Source organism: Pseudonaja textilis, chromosome 2 (assembly GCF_049901715.1).
Source record: "Pseudonaja textilis isolate UNSWEBS1 chromosome 2, rPseTex1.2, whole genome shotgun sequence".
NCBI classification, from domain to species: domain Eukaryota; kingdom Metazoa; phylum Chordata; class Lepidosauria; order Squamata; family Elapidae; genus Pseudonaja; species Pseudonaja textilis.
Window position 1 is genome coordinate 147,572,151 of NC_141991.1, and position 21,819 is coordinate 147,593,969.

Here is a 21,819-nt window from a genome sequence, read left to right on the forward strand (position 1 = left end):
TAGTATCTCTAGATTGCAATATGGATTAGTCCTAAACCAAAAAGCAATTGCGAGTGAACATTGAGTAAGAAATGTTCACATAGCTTTATAGGCCAGAATTTATTTGATTAGCATCAGATTACTTTAATAAATGTAAACTTGAGTGTAAATCCTGTGAATGGAATGATAGAAATGCAAATCTGAATTTATATCCCTTTCCAATATATTTCCACTAATTGCTGCTAAAATACTGTTACAGCCTGCTGACTCGAATGTGCCCTAAAATAAAAATACATATTTTTGCTTACTCAAATGTAGCAGAGTCTGCTGCAGCAAGCTCTGAAAGAAAAAAAGGAAAAATATATGCGGTTATATGATTTAAAATACTTAAATACTCGCATCCCAGTGTTTGACACAAGTATATAATTCATGGTATTAAAGACATAATATCATGACACGTATTTCTCCACTTGCCTCCCCTTTCTGTCCTTTACGAATTCTGATGGGAATTACCAGATGCTAGGCGGCCCCATCAACATCCATTATAATCTATGATAATTTAGTTGGAAGGGAAGTCAAATGGACAAGTTTTTAATGAGTGCAGAAGAGAGATAAGGCAATGGACAAGGTGGGATTTTCTTTCCCACTATATAAAAAAAAAAGCAGTCAGGAAACAGAATGGTACTTCATCTGTGGCGCTTGGCTGCAATTTTTCTGCATGAGGTGCTGAACACAACAAAACCAAATAAATAACATGGTAGTATCAAAGCATTACACAGAATATAGAAATTGTCAGCTGGAACTATATTTGGAAACTACAATTTCACATCCCAAGCAGTGCTTGTATTATGCTTCTCCTTTTGTTGAAGGAACCCTTGATTGATTATATAGAACTGTAAGGCGCTATGGAACAATTTGTAAGTCTAAGCCCTATTGCTATTGCCATTATGTCCATCAAATTATTTTTGATTCCTAGAGACCACATACATAGATTTTTCTCTATGATGATCAGTCCCTAACCTTGATCTTTCAGGTTTTCCATTAGTGAACCCATCACTACTGTAATTGAGTCCATCCACGTGGCTGCTGGTCATCTTCTTTCCACCTTTCTAAGCATTAGAGCTTTCTCCAGAGAGATTAGGCCCTTGCATGATGTCTCTTGAAACCAAAGCAGGAAGAGAGGAAAAAGATAATCTTCTCCAGCAAATGTTCTTTTGCATTTAGTTGCTTCTTGTGCTGTTAGGAAAGAAGGTAGTTCATTAGATTTGTGTGCGTGTGATTTATTTTATTTAGTTCCAGTCATGAAAACCATAAGCACTGGTGCCACGATACATAGGAAAACAGATGAGTGTCCCCCCTAGGGTCTGTGGTTTCTTGGTTAGAAGAGATTGATTTGGTTCTGGGAGGAGGGGAAAGAGGAACCGCCTGCAAATCTTTTCTTGCATGTATTGCTTAAAATGTTCCCCAGTTTGAAGGGGAGGAGCTATTTGAAGCTGGCAAATGAGATGTGGCTTGTCTGTAATTTGGGCCTCTATCTTTTTAAACTTGGATTTAATCCCAGAATTGAAGGAAGGGTGCACAGATTTGAAATTGAAGCTGAGTGGCAAAGAAAGAGTAAAATTGCTGTGTGATGAATCACCATTGACTCTAACTCAGACACAGGGAAAGCTTTAATTCAAGAGAGGCTCATTCTTTCTTTGTTTTCAAGAAGCCTGGGACATAAATAAATAGAAGAGAATTTTGGAGCGTACCTGGAGTGCAGTTATCCTACCTTTGGGTAAATTGGGCTCCTAATATTGAATGGCAGGAATTCCAGAGTACCCAAGCTGAGAAATGCATATTTGTAGTATAGTAAGTGTACATACCTTTAATTAAACAAAATATAACAGCATCTTGCTATATTGCAAAAAAAAAAAAATCCTGTTAAGTAATTTAGAGATTCAGTGTAGTCTACAACATAAGAATTGCAAATTCTCCCTTCTGTGTAGATTTGCCCCACTTCTTGCCAACCCTACATAAAAATAGTTCCACTATTATACACTCTTCATGATATAGCACATCATGCTCTGATTATTCAAATTACATTGCATAATTCATTTTACTAATTTTTGAAAGAAACAACAACATAGTTTGATATTAATTTTCCGAGAAAGCTTTACTTTAGGTGGAAAAGTGGTTTGCATAAACATTTTCTTGGTTCACAGCTCTCATCAAAGATGCTAAATCATCTTTGGTAGCAATAGATTTTGTTTTGGACTCACTGTTTTAATAATTAAGTTAGATTAATCACAAACGTTCATTTTCCAGCACTGGCTATAGATCAACGGTATCTCACTGCTCCAAAAACTCAAGAGAAGGTAGATCGTATACAGGTAGTCTTTAACTTATGATTACCTGTTTAGTGATAATTCAAAGTTACAACGGCATTGGAAAGAGTGACTTACAACCAGTCCCCACATTGTGACTGTTGCAGCATCTCCACAGTCATGTGATCAAATTTTGGGCATTTGACAACTGGCACGTATGTGTAATGGTTCCAGGGTTACGTGATTGCCATTTGTGACCTTCCCAGGTGGCTCCTGACAAGCCAAGATTCACTTAAGGATCACGTGATCTACTTAACCACCAGTGTCAAACTCATGGCATCACGTTGCTGTTTCCTAGGTGCATTACTCTTAGAGACTCACAGGCATGTTTCTGATTGATCATTCCTGGGTATGATCCTGTTGTTCAAACACACCTGGTATGTAAATAGACTTACTGGGTAAAACTTACAATTAAGACTGTAAGGCTGAGATTTGTTTGAGCATACAGGGAAGAGAAAGAACAGGAGATAAGAATTCCTCTGGTTGGCATCCCATATCATTCTGTAGTACTTACCAGTGGGCTGGACACATGTGTCATATCTCTGCCAATGAAATGACAGTAAAGAGATTTTCTACTGTCTTTTTCCAGTCCAGGGTATCTTCAATTTGCAATTTGCCTAATAGGTTAATTCCAGGAATAAACAGGTTTAATCCTGCAAAACCTGCAAAAATCTAGATGACCACTAGGTGATAATAGAAATCAAAACTCCTTATTACCAACAAAGAATATTTGTAGCTCAGATTTGAAATGAGGGGTCCTTGGTGCTTTCTGAGCTTGCTTGTTTTCTTGCAGAAAACAATTTTCACTACCCATACTAACTAGGGAACATCATCAGTGCTAGTAAGGAGTGGGGTTTGCTGTCGTTTTATATTCTGATGCCTTCCCTGTCTGTGTGGGTGGGGGCAATCTTAGAGATTCTTTATTTGGGCTGTTTACTGATGGCTCTTTGGCAGTTTGGGGTATTGCTTACTTGATGGTTGGTCTAAAGTTAACCTTGTTAACTCCTTTGTTGCTGCCTATGTCTGAATTCATGTGATCCAGCTATGGTAGTCCAAATCTTGTGTGGATCACCAAGCTGTGACAGATACACGGTTCCTGTGGGTAAACTGTAAGGGGCAAGATTTCAGCTTCCCTCCCAGCCCAGGAATTTTCTGTGTAGATACTTCCAAAAGAAACAAATAGGATCTAATCATTTAACATGTTAGCTGCCGCTTGCAATTTGGAATGGTGTACCCCATACCCAGGTTTAATACCCCACAAACCTATTTCTTCCTGAAGCAAATCACATTGTTAATTAAATTGCAATATTTATTACTTCAGATAACATTTCCTCTCTTCAATAATTCAGCAAAACACATGTATGTAATAATAATAAAAAAACCCAAAGGAAGCTATTTAAATTATGCAAACATTACCCTGGTTAATAATACCTGCTGCTTTGGTGGTTCCTACATGTATGTATGTCCTGGTAGCAAACACTGTCCTGGGTGCAATTTTAAGAAGACCTGTTTGTACTGCATGTGAAGCTATCCTTGTTTTGGCTGGTATTTGTGAAACCCGGCCATACAATAATACTTCTACACTAATCCAGTCATACAATAAATCTTAACTCATAAAACACGGTATAGGTTTCTCTCAATGATGAAATCCAAATCCAGCCAATTTTATTATACTAAATCATGATCTAACAAATTGTGCAAGTTAGAGTACAAAGCTTGAGTTACTTTGTGGAAGTTATTTTGTGGAATAATACACATATTATTCTAATCTTTCTTCAAAGAGCTGAACCAGAATTCTCTTTTCTTTTATTCTGTTACAAAAGGCAGCAAAGACAATGGTGATACAGCGTTCAGCCAGTCTCTTTCTGGCAAAACCAGAATGAGTTCAGTATTTCCGGCTCAGAGTTGAAAAAATTCTCAAGTAGTTTGATTACTAGAATTCATACCTGGAACTGAGTAATATGTATTATAACAATAAAAAATGGGAGAGGCAGGATAGCAAATCCCCTTGAGGAAAGACCACAATGATACATACTATAAGCTCTGGATCTTAGGGGCTGTCAATTCGGGAAGAGTGGTTACTGCTTTGATTAGGAGGGATTACTGAGCATTTGACAGAGGCAGACTCATATGGGAGAACCTCATAATTATTAGATGTTAATTAATAAATGAACTCCCTCTTGTTGCAATCTTATTTTTTCCAGTCTATTTTCCCTAAGGTAGATATGGCAATTTAGAGCATGGCTGCCATAATACTCAGAATTCTTCGGTAATCAGATGTGGCCTTGAGAAATATGAAAAACTATGGTTTGTTCAATACTGCTTTAAGAAATAAACCACAGTTGATTGGGTTTGTGCAACATTGTAAGCCATACACTCTTATTTACCAGCCCCCATGCATGAGTTCACCAGTCTCCCAGATATAGTGGGTTAGTTTTGTCTTAACGCAATACATGAATTCAAGCTTTATTTGCCTGTTATTATTATTTGCTCCTGTCATCTTAGCTTTGTTCACAAAGGTGTGGCTACATAATTATTTATAAACTTTCCGGTAGCAGGGAAACTTTATTGGTTCATGCATCCTGCTTAGCCACAAAGTGATTTGTTTGGTTTTGCAATTTTGTGTTGATGGCAGAATCTAGCACTCCTTCCATAGAAATCAATAATCTAAACAGTGCTCTGGTTTTCTTGCCCAGGCCATCAGTCTTGAGCCTTGTTGCTATTTTGTTTTTCCATCAACCCCCCCCCCCCCACCAGCCCCATTCCTCTCCTGCTGCTGTATAGGGCTGCTTCTTGAATTAGCCTGCCTGTCGTTTTCAATTAGGGAGCATCTCCATTGCAGACGGCTGGCTAGCCATGACAGGGACAACAAGGTTTGATTTGCAGCAAGGGGGCACTGAGCTGCATCAGGAGAGAGCTATAATATGCTTGGCAGAGCTCCTGGCAAGGCAGGGCGTGCTCTGGAGAAGAATTGACACAAGGACTTAGGCTACCTACATAAGCTCACACCCTTGCATTTAGCAGAGATTATCTGCAGTAACATTGTATGTGGCATCCCTTCATTCCCTCTGCATGCAACAGCTAAAGGAAAGTACAGGTCTCTTGTTGCCTGCACAAGTGTGTACAGAGAGACTCGAGGAAGCCTTTAAAAAAACAAGTGTCATGACTTTGATTGGTTTAACTGTTGACATACCTGGCACATCTTGTCCTATGCCTTTATAAAGCCTGTAGATTTCTGAAGATTAAAAGAATGGATGAAAGCAAAAGTTCCTGCTGAATTTAAGCAGAGTTTAGCCATTATTTACATTACAGATTTTGAGTTGGGGAAGGAGCTCTCTCTCGGTTATCAATTTGGCCCATCACAATTTGCTGCCTATGCTAAAGGTCATGCTGGTACCATTTACTTTCCCTTGATTTCACTTACAAGGGACATCCACCTAGGAAGAATAAAAGTAGTCAAGATAGCAGGCATATCAGGCCTTTTATAGATCCCCCTGGTCAAGAAACAGGCATGGCAGCTACTCCAGCAATGCTCTTTATTGCACTGAGGTACAGGAGCAGATCACTGTCTCATCTTATACCAAACAAAATCAAGGTGGGATAATTTTGCATTTGTTTCTCACATTTTTCCTCTTTTCCAAGTTATCTTTTCTCAGTGGCTTGTTCATTCCTTCCACGTGTCCAAAATTTCTGTGTTCCTTTACAGAAAGTTGACTGAAGCCCCTCCCATTTTGTGATGTGTTCCTCACGTGCTGCATATAAAAAGGCGGAGGGGGTGCCAACTTTTTATCCCCCTCCTCCCTCCTTCCCTCCCCCATGCCTGCCTCTGTCACTTACCTTACTTGAGTAGTTTGGTATTTAAAACCTTGAGAAGTGAGTGAAATCATTTGGCTGCACAATTTTGTCCACATCAGAGGTCACACTTGGCCTGTATCTCAGAAAAGGGAGCCAAGAGAAAAACTAGATTTTGATGCAATGTAATGGAAATTTAATTAAATAAATGAAAGGTCATTAATTAAATACGGTTGGTGTGATTACCTTTCTCTGTAGCTATTTCTTCCCTTTTCTGTCAGAGTGTTTGGCACAGTGCTGGGGTCCCTACTTAGGGTCTCATACCATCCTGCTTTAGGAGTGAGTACGGAGTTGCAACAGAAAGTAGGAACTACAATGCTCCTCTAACTTCTGTGGCCACATAAATTTCGCCCTGACTGCCCACTTCTCAGCTTCAAGTATTCCATGAAAAAAATATTAAGATGCTCCCTTCCTGGCCTGTGTATTAAACTAACCTTGATTTAGCCTAAATTTTAGAGGAAAGAGGCAAGGTGGATTAAGATAAATAAGCCTAAGGGAATTTATCCTTTAGGAATTGCTGGCTATGATCCAGGTTTACATCAAAGAAAAGACCAATTAGTTAAGACAAATGACTTGAAATGAGATCTAGGCTAACTTGGGCAGCTTTAGATCTGGGACTGACAGCTTTAGGAGCGGCAGCTAAAGTTGTAATTTTTAAGGGAGTGTGTGTGATTTTTTTTTAAATAAACATTGCCTCAGATCAGGCAGCTGGCTCACCAACTGGTGGGGTCTGTTCAATTGTTTTCAGAGTTTCTTAAAAAAAAATTAAAGTAGTCACTCCCACTTAGTTTGGAAGACTTAGTTTGGAAGGTTGCCAGGAAACCCCAGTTTATTCACATCTGAATGCTGATCTTTGCTTCCTGGGGCTGTTTCAAATGTCATCAGCTAAGGTCAGACTGAAGAGCTCAATTGAATCAGCCTTCACTTACACACGCGCGCGCACACACAGAGAAAAACACACACAGGAGGGGCAGTAGCGATGTTTTATCTGAAGTGGGCGCAGGTAAGTTGATTAGGAAGGTTTATCCTTGATCCACACTGTCTTATTTTCTCCTTCTCCCTGGTTTGTTTTGCCAGTTTTCTCCCTGAACAATTTCCTAGCAGAGATCAGTGTCTGGCTGAAAAATTGGCCCCCGGAGCGGAAGTCAACATGGCCCTTGGGGATGGGTGTACAGACCAGAACCTCATGTATCCTTTGCAGCAGTGCTACACCCTCCCAGAAAGTGTGCCTTCCGTACGATTCCTTAGGCATCGGGCCCTAAAGCTGTGGGCAAACTGCAAGGCCGGTTGGGCACAGACCAAGTCAGGAAGCGGGCAGTTGAGTTCACGTCAGTGGACAGGTTGCCAGGCTCTTATTCAGAGGCAGAAAGCTGGCAGCAGATGGTGCTGCTAGCATGCTCCAGGATAGTGAGTGTGCCAGTTAGTTGGGGTTCAATGAGAACTGCTTCCTGCTGCCACAGCAGCACCTGTTATCAGGAAATCAGCCTGCTGCTTTCCTGCAATCAGTGTGTTTGGGGCCAGGGACTTGGCATGATCATCCAGGGGCTGCTTCTATAAATGAAACCTAGGTGTGGAGGGCAGAAAAAGTAAAAGCTTGCTTCCCTTAACTGAATTTTTGAGCCCAGACTAGAATGGCTCAGTTCCCATCAAGAACCCTGTTACTGAACTGCCATCTGGGTATTCCCAAGAGGGATTGCAACATTGATCTTTTGAACTAAAATCTTCTTCTGACATGTCAGTTCCATGAGCAGAGAGCAAAAAATAATGAGGGATGAGCCACACACCCCCAACCCCCACCGGGATACCTCGACATAGTAAAATTCAGAATTGCTTTTAGGATTCCATATTTATTCCGGGTTTTTTTTTTATTCACGCAATCTAAAAGTACCCCACCTGGTGTGTTCCATTTGTGATGGTTGTTGACCTTTGTTGGTTTGGAATGATGGAGGTTGCAATGTGATGTGTTGAAGGGACCAATTTGGAGTGAGCTGGTTTAATCCCGGTGAAATTGCAACATAGCATGAGATGAATTGAAATCTGTCAAAAACATCCTATCAGATTCCAATAAAGCTAAACCTTTTCCTACCTTGAAGGGCAGGAAGGATCTGATAAGCAGGGCTGGTTCTTGCTGTTTGGCAGTGGAGCTTCTATGGGGCAAAGATCAGAACCAGCCTTGACTGAAAGGAAAACAGGAGAGAAATGCAATCAAAGACAGATACGTCATTTTATTTGTGTTTGTTTGGGGCTCTATAAGCTAATCTACAGTTAAAACCTGCAGCGGGACAAAAATAACTCATGCATCAACTTCCGCTGTCTTCTTTTTGGACTGTGGCCTGATAGTGCCCCCCAAAAAAAAAAAAAAAAAAAAAGCTACCAGGTGGAGATAGATGACTTGTGTTTTTCCTAGTCTGGGTTTTCAGCGAGAAACTCAGAGGCTGATTGGTGCTTGCCAGCTCTTTTGTTTCTATGTGCTTGCACCATGGAAAAGTAATCATCTTAGGCTGGGGGAAAATGATTTTTCACCTGCTCAGTTGTGCTGGCTGTGTAAGACACACATTGTCGAGCTGCGTTCCCAAGAGAGTGGAGGCAGCTTTTGTAAACACATGGCCCCTGATCCATAGCCTCAAGTTGCAGACTGGAGAACCCAAATCCTCCCCCCACCCGGATAATTTTCTTCCCTCTAAATGTCTTTGATAAGTCTCAGTGGAGGATGATATTTGGTTTCCTGTTTTTTTAGGGAATAGTGCCTTTTGAGATAGCTAAGATGGAGAGAGCCCAAATTTCTTAGGAATATATGCTTAGCTGAAGACGTGTTGAATATATTACTCACTTTCTAAAATGGGTCTAGGTGACTATCACGCTTCCCTCAAAAACCCCTAACGCTCTAAAAGATGTTTTCCAGAATCCTAGCCATATAAAGGCAGATTTATGCAGAGAGATTTCTCTGTTGGATGTTAAACCTCATTCTCACAGCCCTGGCACTAAAAAAGCTTTCAAAATAAACTTTTTCTGAGCCACAGCTTGGTTTTGCTCCTGGCTAAATTGAATCACATTTTTGAGAGGTTTGGTATGATTTTTAAAAATTAGACAGCAACTAAATGTAAATATCCTCTGATATTTTAAGAACTTGGATAAGCTCTGGATATGTAGGTCTTCATCCAAAGAATGAACAGATTAAGTCCTAAGACTAACTTAATTCTAAATGGCAGTGTTGAGGCTCTGTTCGGTTTAAACGTTCAGTTCCTTCACATGGAAATCTATTCTTGATCCACATATATGTAGAAAACAACCAATAGACTCTTCATGCTTTTAAAGATATTGGGCTTAATCTCACATGCAACTCTTAGCCTCCATTTTGGGGCCCTAGAGCAGCCTTAAATGCCAGTGAGGTTGGCTGCAAACTGTGGTTTGCTTAATTGCATTTTGGTTCACACAATGTTGTATCTCTATATTGGCTTTGTATGATGCGTGAAGCCCGCTGTTTTTCCTTCATTCATGATTCTGCTATAACAATAGAGTTTTTCCTTGTCTGCTGTGATAAAAGATCAGAACCAGAAGCTTCCCTGTTTAGAATACCCTTATCCTGATAGTTTTCTCAAATCAGCTATTTTTTTCCATAGTACATATAGCACTATTCTACTACATATTTCTTACTAAGCCCCTCTGAGAGAATTTCCAAGCTACAGGAAATTAAATCTTGAGCTCCTAAAGGACATATCTAGACTACATGCTTTAATTATTTTAGCAGTCATTTTCTCTCTCTAGGAAGCTCTTCCCAATAGACTTTTGGCTCCAGGATTTGTGGGAGCCGGGTGGAGAAGTGAAACTTTTGATCCATTGCTGAACAGCACTGGCTAGTTAAGAAGGTTTTGTTCCTGCTTAATATAAATCTACATATGTAGTGTAACCTCACTGGTTTATGTCCTGTCATCAGGATCAGTTGCTCCATTCTTGAAAACAATTGTGTAGTTTGCTTTGTTTTCCTTATGTGTAGTTGATCCATCAGTAAGGCTTGATAGCAAAGCATTGCCCCAGTTGCATGCTCTGTTCTCTTGGCTTGACTTAATGCTGGTAGAATTATAATGCAAGGCTTATTTTCCCTCCTCCATCCCCCAGCAATTACTTAGGTAGGTGATGAGCTTACAAATAACGAGATATCAAATGAAGCGCATAAAGATTATATAAGCATAGTTTGTTCAAGAAGATTCATTGTTTTCAAAGTTTCCATTTGCATAGAAACAGCCCCTAAGATAATTTCTGGGGGAGTCCCCATATGTTGTTCTTATCTCACAGTGTCAAGAGTGTTTGCAGCATGACTACTATTGTGAGACAATCCAGGATCAAAACACAGCACACACAGAGGCTTTGTCTTTTAACAATGGTTTATATACAAGACTGCTATATACATACATAGACGTGGTAGACAAATACCTGGCAATCAATCAATCATCTTTACTCTGCACGGAGAACCCTAATGGAGACAGAACACAAGGAGAGAGAGGTACACCCTCTCATGGCCTCATATATAGAGACAGCTTCTTAAAGTGATAAAACCCTGTGGGACCCATCCCCAGTCTTAAAGTGGCAATAATCATGCTGATTCATCCTCATTGCATCAACCTTACAACAGCTGACCAGCTATTAAATCTCAATAACTTGACCTACAGCTAGGCTTGCTCCTGTGAGCTGTTGTTTTTATTTGTGTGCAGAGTCTGAAAAGCTAGTAACTTCGCTGATTTTGAGCAAAAATGACTGGTGTTGGTTTGGATGAATTTAGGTTAAGATACGGTTACCAGAAATGCCCACTAGGTAGCAGCAAAGATTGTTTCATTTGCATCTCTTTGCTGCCATCTAGATGTTCTTTTAGATTTGGAGCAACCCAAATTTAGTAATTCTAATTTAGTGGAGAAGGAAGAATACAGTCTCCAAGCACAATGAAATCGAAAAAAACCTCTTATTCAGTCCTAGTTTCCTTCCCGCTTAGAGGGAAAAAAGGGGGAGGTGTCCCAAATTAGTTTGCTGTGTTTCTGAAACTTCTTTTAGGCTGCTGATTATGTATCATAGTAATGGCCTTCTACAGGACATAATATTAGATTTGTGCTATTGCAAATGTCTGTGGGGAGGGAAGGAGAAGAGACATCTTCAGTGATAGTCACTGGCTTCAAAATGGTGGGCATGACTGGCCAATCAAAGTCCTTCCCCCTTTTCAGTTGTAAGTTGCATGCATTGTATACACATTAAAAGGCAAGGGCATTATTCACCCAGTTGCACCCGCCATTTTGAAGGCAGTGACTGCCGCTGCAGAAATGCATTAGTAAAATTTATTTACTAGGTCTGTCAAACTCCTGGCCTACAGGCCAGATGCATCAAATGCTGGCCACACCCACGCCTGGTTTAGCGAAGGGGGGGAAAGTCCCAATACGTCATGTGATACTATTGTGACGACGTGGGTTTGACACCCCTATACTAATGCATTTTGAGCTTGTTTAGAAGTTCTAGCAGGGGAGCGCAGCTATCGTATACCCTTGACCGAAGATCGGTACACTCTTTCTATCTGGGATGGTCGTCCTCTTCCACCAAGCGTGCAGCTTCGGGAGGGACGCACATGGAGCGGTGAGGGAAGAAGGGGACACCCGCCTAGCCAGCCAGATCAGCCGAATCAACCCTGGCAATCAATGGGGTGACAGATGTCACAGCCAGATCGCCCTCACATCCTATACTAATGCATTTTAGATATTTCATGCACCTTCTTTATGTTCTGTTCTTAGTCACGATTGTGTAATGTTACCTTATTCATCTCATCATAACTTCCCACACTATTGTCCAAAGCCAAGTTTGTACAAAAGTGAGAGATTGGCAAGCGAAATATATTTTTAAAAAAATGTAATTTGGAGGTTCTCTAGACCTTTGTGTGTTGTGGAGATCAGAGGCTCTTCATCAGCCACCACACCAATGATAATGTACACATTAGGCCTTCCAGTTCTTATCCATATTCTTTCTTTTCGAAGTGAGAGTTACTCTGCTAGGCTTTCTTTGAATGCCAGGAAAAAGTATGTATGTAACCCTTTTGTTCAGCAGGAATAATAAGCAAGCCTATTCCCTTCTTTCAGTGTTTTTAATGCAAAGATATCAGGGATGTATGGTGCACTTACATGGCTTATTTTAAATTTATTAAAACTCAAACTTTAAAAATAGGAGGCTTCTTTTTGTTTAATAGGTGAAACATGTTAGTATTAAAAAAGTTTTATTCAAAAATGTTGTGTGGGGGGGGCAGAATTGGCTGATTTCTGGGAAGCCTTTTCCAGCTTTTAATTTCAGACTTGCTATTTACTGGAATCATGTGCAAGGGTGTCATTTTATTTTATTTTTCTGGGTGCTGATTTTCCCACCTCCTAGATCCATAGCAAAAATCCACGTGGCAATAATTTCTCTCGCTTCCCTCATTAAAACACATCCGATATAGGCAGTTACAAGAAATTGGTTTAAGAACAAGAAGTAATCAAGCTAGCTAGTCCCAATTGAGTGATGCCTGACAGAAGGCTGTGAGATGAGGGCCTTGAAATTCTTGGCAATTGAATTTTATTGGGATTAAGCATTTTTTATTCATAACTGGAGCATATGTGCTTACAAAATAGCTGGTTTTGCAGTCCAGTGTTTACATACATAGAACCACAAAGATGGGTTGCACATGTCCAAGAGTCCCAATTTTTGCAATCTTCAGCCTCCTTTCAACTCCAGTTTCTGATTGTTGGCTTGGTTTTCTATCCTTTTGAGATAGGATTCTGATAAAAGCTAGTGTTAAGTATCAAAATAGGGTTAAAATAAATACATAACTAAAACAATAAATATATAAATAAATAAATAAATAAATACCCAACATCAGGAAAAGCAAGGAAATTTCAGTAGTCTTGTTTACAGTTGTTTCAATCACTTCACCCACTAGAGCCTTCTGCCTCCTGAAAAAATCAACTTTTGTCACAAGAACACTGGCTGTCTATCCCCAATCACATAAAATAAGAGTGTGCTTTTTCAAAAGGCAACTGGATTTTGTTTTTTCCTTGAAGACATTTCGCTTCTCATCCAAGAAGCGAAAACAGAACTAAAGAAGCTTCTTGGATGAGAAGTGAAAGGTTTTCAAGGAAAATACAAAGTCCTGTTGCCTTTTGGAAAAAGCACTTTTGGGACAACCATGACTGAGAATCTCCATCGACATAAAATAAGGGTCTGCTAAACATTTATTTTTGAAACAACATTTTGAATTAGAATTCTTTTTTTTATTGGCCAAGTGTGATTGGACACACAAGAAATTTGCCTTGGTGCAACTGCTCTCGGTATACATAAAAGAAAAGATACGTTCGTCAAGAGTCTAGAATCATAAGGTACAACAATAATAGTCATAGGGTACAATAAGCAATCAAATCATACTAGGAAACAGACCATATAAATCATAAGGATACAAGAGACAAAGTTACAGTCATACAGTCACAAGTGGGAGGGGATGGGTTAGGGGTGGGATTCAAATTTTTTAACAACCGGTTCTATGGGCGTGGCTTAGTTGATGGGTGTGTCTTGGTGGTCATGTGATTGGGTGGACATAGCTTGGTGGTCATGCGACTGGGTGGGCGTGGCCAACTCAACACTACTCACATCGAGGCACGCATCTCCTCACATGGTCTCTCGTGACTGTGGGGATGCTGCAACAGTCGTAAGTGTGAAAAATGGTCATAAGTCACTTTTTTCAGTGCCATTGTAACTTTAAATGGTCACTCCACACAAGCAAAGTACCAGCAAAGGAGGAGGAAAAAACTCCAGAGAAGTTCCTGAGACAGGAAGTCTAGTCCTGCCAAGAATGTAATAAGGGTTAACGGAGAGGCAGTTTCTATAAGCAACACCAGAATGTTTCCTTCCTGCCTTCCTTACAGGATTAGGCCAGTAATTTCTTCTAACAACCGGTTCTCCGAACTGCTTAGAATGTTAACAACCGGTTCTAGCGAATAGGTGTGAACTGGTAGAATCCCACCCCTGGGATGGGTGATAAGGAGTGACGGGAAGATTAATAGTAACAGTAGCGCAGACTTCGTAAATAGTTGAGGGAATTATTTGTTTAGCAGAGTGATGGTGGGGAAAAACTGTCCTTGTGTCTAGTTGTTCTGGTGTGCAGTGCTTGTTTTGAGGGAAGGAGTTGAAACAGTTTATGTCCGGGATGTGAGGAGTCTGTGAATATTTTCACAGCCCTCTTTTTGACTCATGCAGTATACAGGTACTTGTTTGAAGGCAGGTTGGTAGCAGTTGTTTTTTCTGCAGTCCTAATTACCCTCTGAAATCTGTGTCTGTCCAAACCAGACAGTTATAGAGGTGCAGATGATTAGACTCAATAATTCCTCTGAAGAACTGTATCAGCAGCTCTTTGGGCATTTTGAGCTTTCTGAGTTACCTCAAAAAAAAAAAGTTATTCCTTATGTCTTTTATTTTTGGTAGGGAAAGGTATGATGTTTCCTTCAAAAGATTTTTCAGCCGAGAATGTTTTGCTTTTATTTTGCTTTTTTAGTGTTTCCAGGTCACCAAGGGAATTACATTGCAATTTGTGAGCAAAGCAGGAAGTGCAACTTCCCCCCTGACAAAAGAGATGTTTGTTTCGGGATGGGGGAATATGAGTCTTCTCTTTTGAATCATTTCTGATGTGCTACAAGACAAAAATATTTTATCAGCTGTTCCCAACAAAATAGCTCTCAGCTGTTCCCAACAAAATATTATTAAACAGCTGGTTCAACTTAAAACCAAGCCAGTACCAGTACACCTGTTTTTGTTTTCTTTGCTTTTATTCATATCTTAATTGTCATTTACAAACCTAGCCAAGATCCCCCCCTAATGCTAAAACATTGTTTGTCCAAGCCACTACCATCATTCACTGAATCTGACCCTTCGCTTTACTCTGACTTTCTTTGTCTCCTTTTTTTGCAGGTCTGATGGGGAAAATTCAAGAACTGTCAGGTCAGTTGCATTTTTTAAAGAAAACATTATTTTGCTATCTTTACCCCTTTTTTTATAAGTTCTTGAAATTAGCTTATCTTTTCCCCACCCTTCTTCTCTCCCACCCCTCTGTTGCCTGCATTCTTTTTCAGAGCCTGTGTGATATTGATTCTCTATCTTGGATAAATCTGTGTTTAGGACTTTTTTGTTGTGGGTTTTATTGAATACACACACTGTGATAACCATTGCAAAGGATAGGAAGATGTATGATAAATAGGAAAGGGAAGTTTAGTTGGGATGGAGTGCAATAAGAGATGAAAATAAATATATTTTAGTTAAATTAAATTCCTATAGTCTCAGAATGTAGATATTTTACCTACTGGTAAAGTTGCCCATCAGCTTTATAATTAGTTTATACAATTTTTTTGTTCCTTCAGGTCAGTGTTGAGTCCTGGCAACTTCCTAAGCAAATTCCTGTGATTATTTATTAGTTGGTAATAAATATTCATCAAGTACTTATTCCATGCTATACACCGCACACTTAATTAAATATGATGTTTTTGCCAAAAGGCTTAGATTTGAAAAAAACATTATGGCTACCTTCCTATGATACGTGTTAAGCATGGTTTTCTTAGTGACCCCAATTTTTTAGGCTGTATGCTGCATTGAACCATAAACTAATCCCATGTGGGATGTTTACCTATCACATTAAAATGTGGTTGGCTATGGTGCTGTGCAAACATAGCTATGCATGGAAAAAGGAGGAGTGGAATAGTGAAAATAAAAGACAAGGAGGACTGAGCCAAGATTGATGGATATTTCTGCTAATATGCTAGCTGACTGCAACACTATGAGCCACCCTTGTAAACTGTAACTATATATTACAGCTTGCTGGATGCTTGACATTGACCTGTGTTTCTGCAGGGTCAAATAAGCAACCAACACAGAAAATTTGAGGAGAACATGGTACATGTCAGGATTTTGTGATCCTTAAATGTGACTTTTCCATGTTGCAGATCTGGTTAACACTTGAATGGGTGCCTAATATAAATACCAGGCTGAAGGCTAGATTGAATACATCAATAACACATCTAGAAGAAGGCAATGACAAGGCACTTGCCTACTGCTGTCAAAAACACTGTATAGATATGTCCATATCAGACATCAGGAATCAAGCACAATTCTAAGAAGTCTTTATACTTCCCTGCAACACGCACATAAGGCTGTATTTGCCATAGCTGTCATCTGGTTTTACATCAGAATAAATCCAACCCAGATACATATCAATTGGATTTTGAACTTAAATTGGTGGGCAGCAAAGATGCTGCGGTAGAGCCGGGCCAGATGGATCAACCTGGGGTTCATTCTGTCCAAAACAGTCCAGCCCAAGGTAACACAAAGAATGGATCAAATAGAAGCACTGAGAAAGCAAGGGAGAGGGACAGAACAAAAGAAAAGAAAAACAGCTTAGAAGTGACTACTTTTCTGTTACATTTCTAGCCTGTTCTTTTTCCATGGAAGGTAATGCTGCAATAAATAGAAATTCCTACACATTGGCCTCACAGTAGTTGCGTACGCTAGATTAGACTGACAGGTAAGAGACAAGGCCACCCAGTGAACCTACAGTATGTGGCTGAATTTGGAACTGAATCCAGGTCAGGTCTATTCATTTAACTTACGTAGCTTTTCACAGCATGGTATCTTCTGATCCAGATGTGGTGACCTTCAAGGCCCATTGTCCTCACTCATTTCAGACATCGGCAGAGCTCAGTGGGAATGATGGATGTTGCAGTCTACCTATTAGAATGGAAGGCTGCTACTTTATATTTGCTTATTTTCCTGGTTTTAGTTACCGTGACAGCCATAATTAATTGAAAAATGCACCAATCAAGTTTCATTGTGTTTGGGATTGCTTCTCTGCTTAAATCTACGCTAGAACGTGGCACGATCACACAAAGAGCAGGACTGTTGGCTGTGACTAACAAGTATGCTGTAACCTATGATAATGAGGGAGGCTAGAAAGGTAGCAAAACATGAAGGATTGGTTTGCCATAGCATTCCATAATGTATTTTTAACTTCTCCCCATTGTTTGCATTTTTAACAATGCAGAATTCTTTTGTACTATAAAGGATTTGGTAACATTATCCCTGTGGCTTTCAGGTTATGTTTATATTTTCCCAGCTGTGGTTTCATTTCATAAGAGCTAATTTGGTGACTAGTGCTGACAAAAGCACTTGGGATAGTGTGTGCGCGTATGTGTATGTTACAAATGGAGCTTTGCATGATACTGTTCAGTGTTGATAATTTTAGTTGCTGGATGATGAGTCGCTTATATTAGTTAGAAGTGACTTTCTAAAATAGGGTTCACGATTCTTCCCTTTGCTGTTCATAGTCAGATAGATAGATAGATAGATAGATAGATAGATAGATAGATAGATAGATAGATAGGGAGAGGGAGAGGGAGGGGGGAGGGAGAGAGAGCCACAATTCTGATTTCACTCATATTTGGGAATAGGGGACCTTTTTTCTGAACCTTGATTAATAAGGATTCAGAGTGAATAACCTATTATTGTAAGGAATAGGAGACAGGAGGCTAGATCAGACATCTTGACTAACACCTTTCCCAGGAAGCCATGAAAATTAAAATTGGCATGATGAAACTGGCTCGGTTCTGATAACAAACCCATTCACACAGCATGTGTTCTTTAATTCATATTAAATATGGTTAATATTGTATAGCTTAGACTTAGAGCAATCTTTCTCAACCTTGACAACTTGAAGATGGGTGGACTTCATGTTGCCAAGATTGAGAAACACTGGCTTGGAGACTTTTGTGAATTCAACTCTGGATGAGTTCATGGTACAATGCATCTTACCAAAAAAAATGGGTGAATTCAGCCATCAGCTTGAGTGTATTGTGTGTATGCAGCCCTTTTGGGTTTAGTCAGGGCTCTTCAAAGGGGTTGAATAGCTGTGTTTAAAAAAATGCAACAATGGTTGTGCTCCTGCTGAGCTGGCAGTACATTTTTGCTAGCTCATCTGGAATGATGACATTTTCTCTTATTCCAGATGGAGGCTTTTCCCTGTGACAGGTGTGCTGATTTTGTGTACTTACACTTGTAATGCAACGTAGACCCTCTGTGCTGATCACAACTTGTCTAAATGTACTAAAAGGATTTTTGCTGATAGCACAAAGATTGTGGCACCCAGCTCTTTTCTCTTTCACACTCTAAAAGCCATTCAGTGAGATCCTTTCTTCTAGGGCCTTACCTAAGGCATTTCAGTTTTTGAGCCAAAGAAACCCAAAGGGTACTCACTATCAACATTACTTATTAATACCTAGCAGAACTGATGGAAAAATTCTGCACAAGCATCAGTTGCAGGCATCTGAAAGGGTTAACAGAGAAAAATAACAACACGTGCACCATAATGTCATGGCATAAATGAAGCAAGTTAGTATTTGTGTTAGACATCGTTATGCAAATATGCACAGATCATTTCTGCAAGGATCTTATGCATTTGTGGTTGTTTCGATGTCACTGTATCTTGTTGCAGTTGCAGCTGGCCCAGCTGTACTTCCTTTGAATAAGGTAGCCTTCCCCAATTGGAATTCAGATCAGGGATGTTAGAATTTGGAGGTCCAAACATCTGGAAGGTCCCGAATAAGGGAATGTTGCAATACGGCAGGAGCACAAGACGTTTATATTGTATGTATGATCTTTCTATGCCACTAAATTCCAGAGGGGTCTGAGCAATTCTCAGTGGATTGTTCATTAATTCTACATTCTTCATCGTAAAACATATCTATTTTAGGGAAACTGCTCTTGCGATCAGGAGTGGGACTGAGAGAGATGTCATGATAATATTGTGTGGAGTCAGCCAGTAATCACTGTGCCAAGTTGCACTGTGGATTTGCAGAATCTGTATTATTTTTTTCTTTTCCAGGCATAGAATTTGAAAACGAAAGCTCTTTTGGATTTTTTTTATAATGGTATCTCTTCTTCAGCAGATAAATGTGCTAAAATATAATGTCTGTGCTCATCCAATCCATAAAATTTTTAATGGATTTTGATTTTAACTTAGAGGATAACTTGAAGATCACTTGGTGAAGTGAAGCCAAGCTATGTTTTAAATACTTCTGATGAAAGAAAAATACTGTGATTAGGAAGTTTCTTCGAACTCCTTTTGTAATACAACACTCTGCAGAAGTTCCTAGCTAGAAAGTCTAGGACTGAAATGCTAAAACTTTCATTCTCCACCTGTTGGGAGAGTAGTAGGTTGTGGAAGTCTGCTTTGCTGTATCAGTCTCTGGATTCAAACCGTGTCTTTTGGAGAATATAGAACAAATCTGCTCCCTCTTCTGCATGGCAGATGGTTGCCCTAACTACTTTCTAGTTTCTCTTTTCAAGCTAAATGTATTCAAGTTTTTAATAAGACTGGTTTTTCAGACTTTAGAAGAGATGGTTCTCAAACTGTTTGGACCATTGGGCTCATTGGGAATTTGATGGGCATCTTATGGGAACTCACACATCACGATTATGGCCATTCACAAAGCATCCCTATACAGGTAGTCCTTCATTTATGACCACAACTAGGACTAGAATTTCCATTGCTAAGCAAGATGGTAAGTCACAACAGCTTTTAAGCAAATTGCTGCAGATCTTAAGCAAATCATGCAGTCATTAAGCAAATCTACGTTCACTCATTGACCTTGGTGGAAGCCAGCTAGGAAGGTCACAAATGATGGGTCACTTGATTCTAGGACCCTGCAATTGTCATAAATATAGGCTGATTGCCAACCACCCAAATTTGGATCATGTGACCATGAGGAAACTATGGAAACAGTTGTAAGTGCTAGGACTGTGACTTTTTCAGTGTTGTTGTAATTTCAAAGGGTTAAATGAATTGTGTACCAGCCACCTTCTATTTTCTAAGAATACATTCACATTTTTAGTTATATTGATCATCAGGCTATTCCACACACCATAAAAATAGACTGGTTATAAACGTTATTAAAGTAGAGAAACTTCCCCCACCGAAAAGGGAGATAGAAATCATAAAATCCTGTATATGAAGGCAAGACATAATAATAACATCTACATTTTTCTACTCTGACAGCTTAAGAGAAGGTGGATGGCATATATACAATGCTTCCTCCCTACTCAACTGATTTGAAACTCAGTGAATTTGATACTCGATTCATTTTGACATGAAAATTTTGTCCCAGTACTTGTTGTTTGTTCTCTGCTTGATGCACAAGCTTGAACTTGTCAGTGTTGGTTGCCTTGCAATTAATACATTATTTCTTATGGGAAAAATTTGGTACTAATAATTTTTGGTACTTGTTTCATCTCCCAGAACCAATTAACAAGAGCCCTGGTACAACTGTACTACAATATTCTGAAAGCCTTTGAATTTTTAGTGGGCCCTACTGGAATTTTTAGTGGGCCCTACTGGAATATTGTTGGAGGTGAAGGTTATGCTTGAAATTGTTGCTGTGGTTTGCTCATCCTGCTATGGCATGATCAAGCTGAGACATTATTTCATCTCTTCTGAAAAAAAATAATAATCAAGCATTACTGTATGTTTGCTTCAAAGAAACAGAGTGTTTCAGAAGCTTATGTTCCCTTATTGCAAAAAAACCACATGAAAATGTGAATTGTCATGATCTGCTGCTTTTCATTACCCAGTTTCCTAAACTTTTCTGTCGCTATTTTAGGTAGAATCTGTACACTGCGCTTTTTTTTCCTAGATGTCATCCTATTATATTATCTAAGACAACATATGAGGGTTGCAAAAATATAAACGATCATCAGATGGCAGCAAATTGTTAGAAGTTTCTGCATTCTTTGCTGCCACCTGGTGGTGGATGTAGTTTTGCAACCTACACATGGTAGCTTTTCGTGATCAAAATCACATTTGGCACTGGCTTTTGCAACCTTGCAATTTGCTACCTTGCATGCTACCACTTGGGCATGGGGTGGAAGTGAATACTTAGCATGAGATAATTGTATATTATAAAGAAAAGATGCTCCATTTTTCTCATCTTGAGAACCATATCATACATGTGAAAGGCTGCACTATAAAAATGGATGAAGCCCAGGCTTATTTGGGAAGAGGGATGAGTTGAAAGGGGTGAGTGAATCCTTTAAAATATCTGGAATCCCCCAAATGTTAAAAAATAAACCCCAAAACCCAGGAGCAATATTCTTGGATTAATGCAAGCCAGGTAAGCTTGTGGGGCCCCTACAAGGAATGCTAGTGATTCACACTTTTTGCTCCTCAGTCAGAGGCTGAAAGAGAAGTGAGACTGGAGAGAAGCAGAAGTTGCCATCTTTTCACTCCACATAGGACCTCCAGGAAGAGAAATGACTTGCTGAAGAGCCCTGTCTCCAGCTTGAGAATCATTTCTCTAGCGTAGCTTCTTCTAATCCTGCCTTCAGCCAAAAGTGAGCACAGGTAAGCTGAGGGGACCCTTTGATCCTCTGTTAGGGGATCTGCAAACAGGAGCAAGCAGCTAGCATATTTGCTCTTCCAACAGTGAGTGAATCAGTGCCAGCGACTGGAGTTGCTAGGCAGGGCTCAGTCTTTCTAAGGAAACAAAAAGTCCTTTCTAAATTTGGTGGTGGATGGGACTTCATCACCCTGCAG

General features: G+C 39.7%; 1 protein-coding gene across 3 annotated transcripts in view; it reads left to right on the forward strand.

Moving 5' to 3' along the window:
• Nucleotides 1-21,819, forward strand: part of IQSEC2 (IQ motif and Sec7 domain ArfGEF 2) — a 156,491-nt gene that overhangs the window by 6,740 nt on the left and 127,932 nt on the right. For all 3 annotated transcript variants that reach the window (XM_087925818.1, XM_026711515.2, XM_087925819.1), the window contains exon 2: nt 15,159-15,188. In XM_087925818.1, coding sequence (XP_087781944.1) covers nt 15,159-15,188 — 30 coding nt within the window. The remainder of the gene's footprint in view (nt 1-15,158; nt 15,189-21,819) is intronic.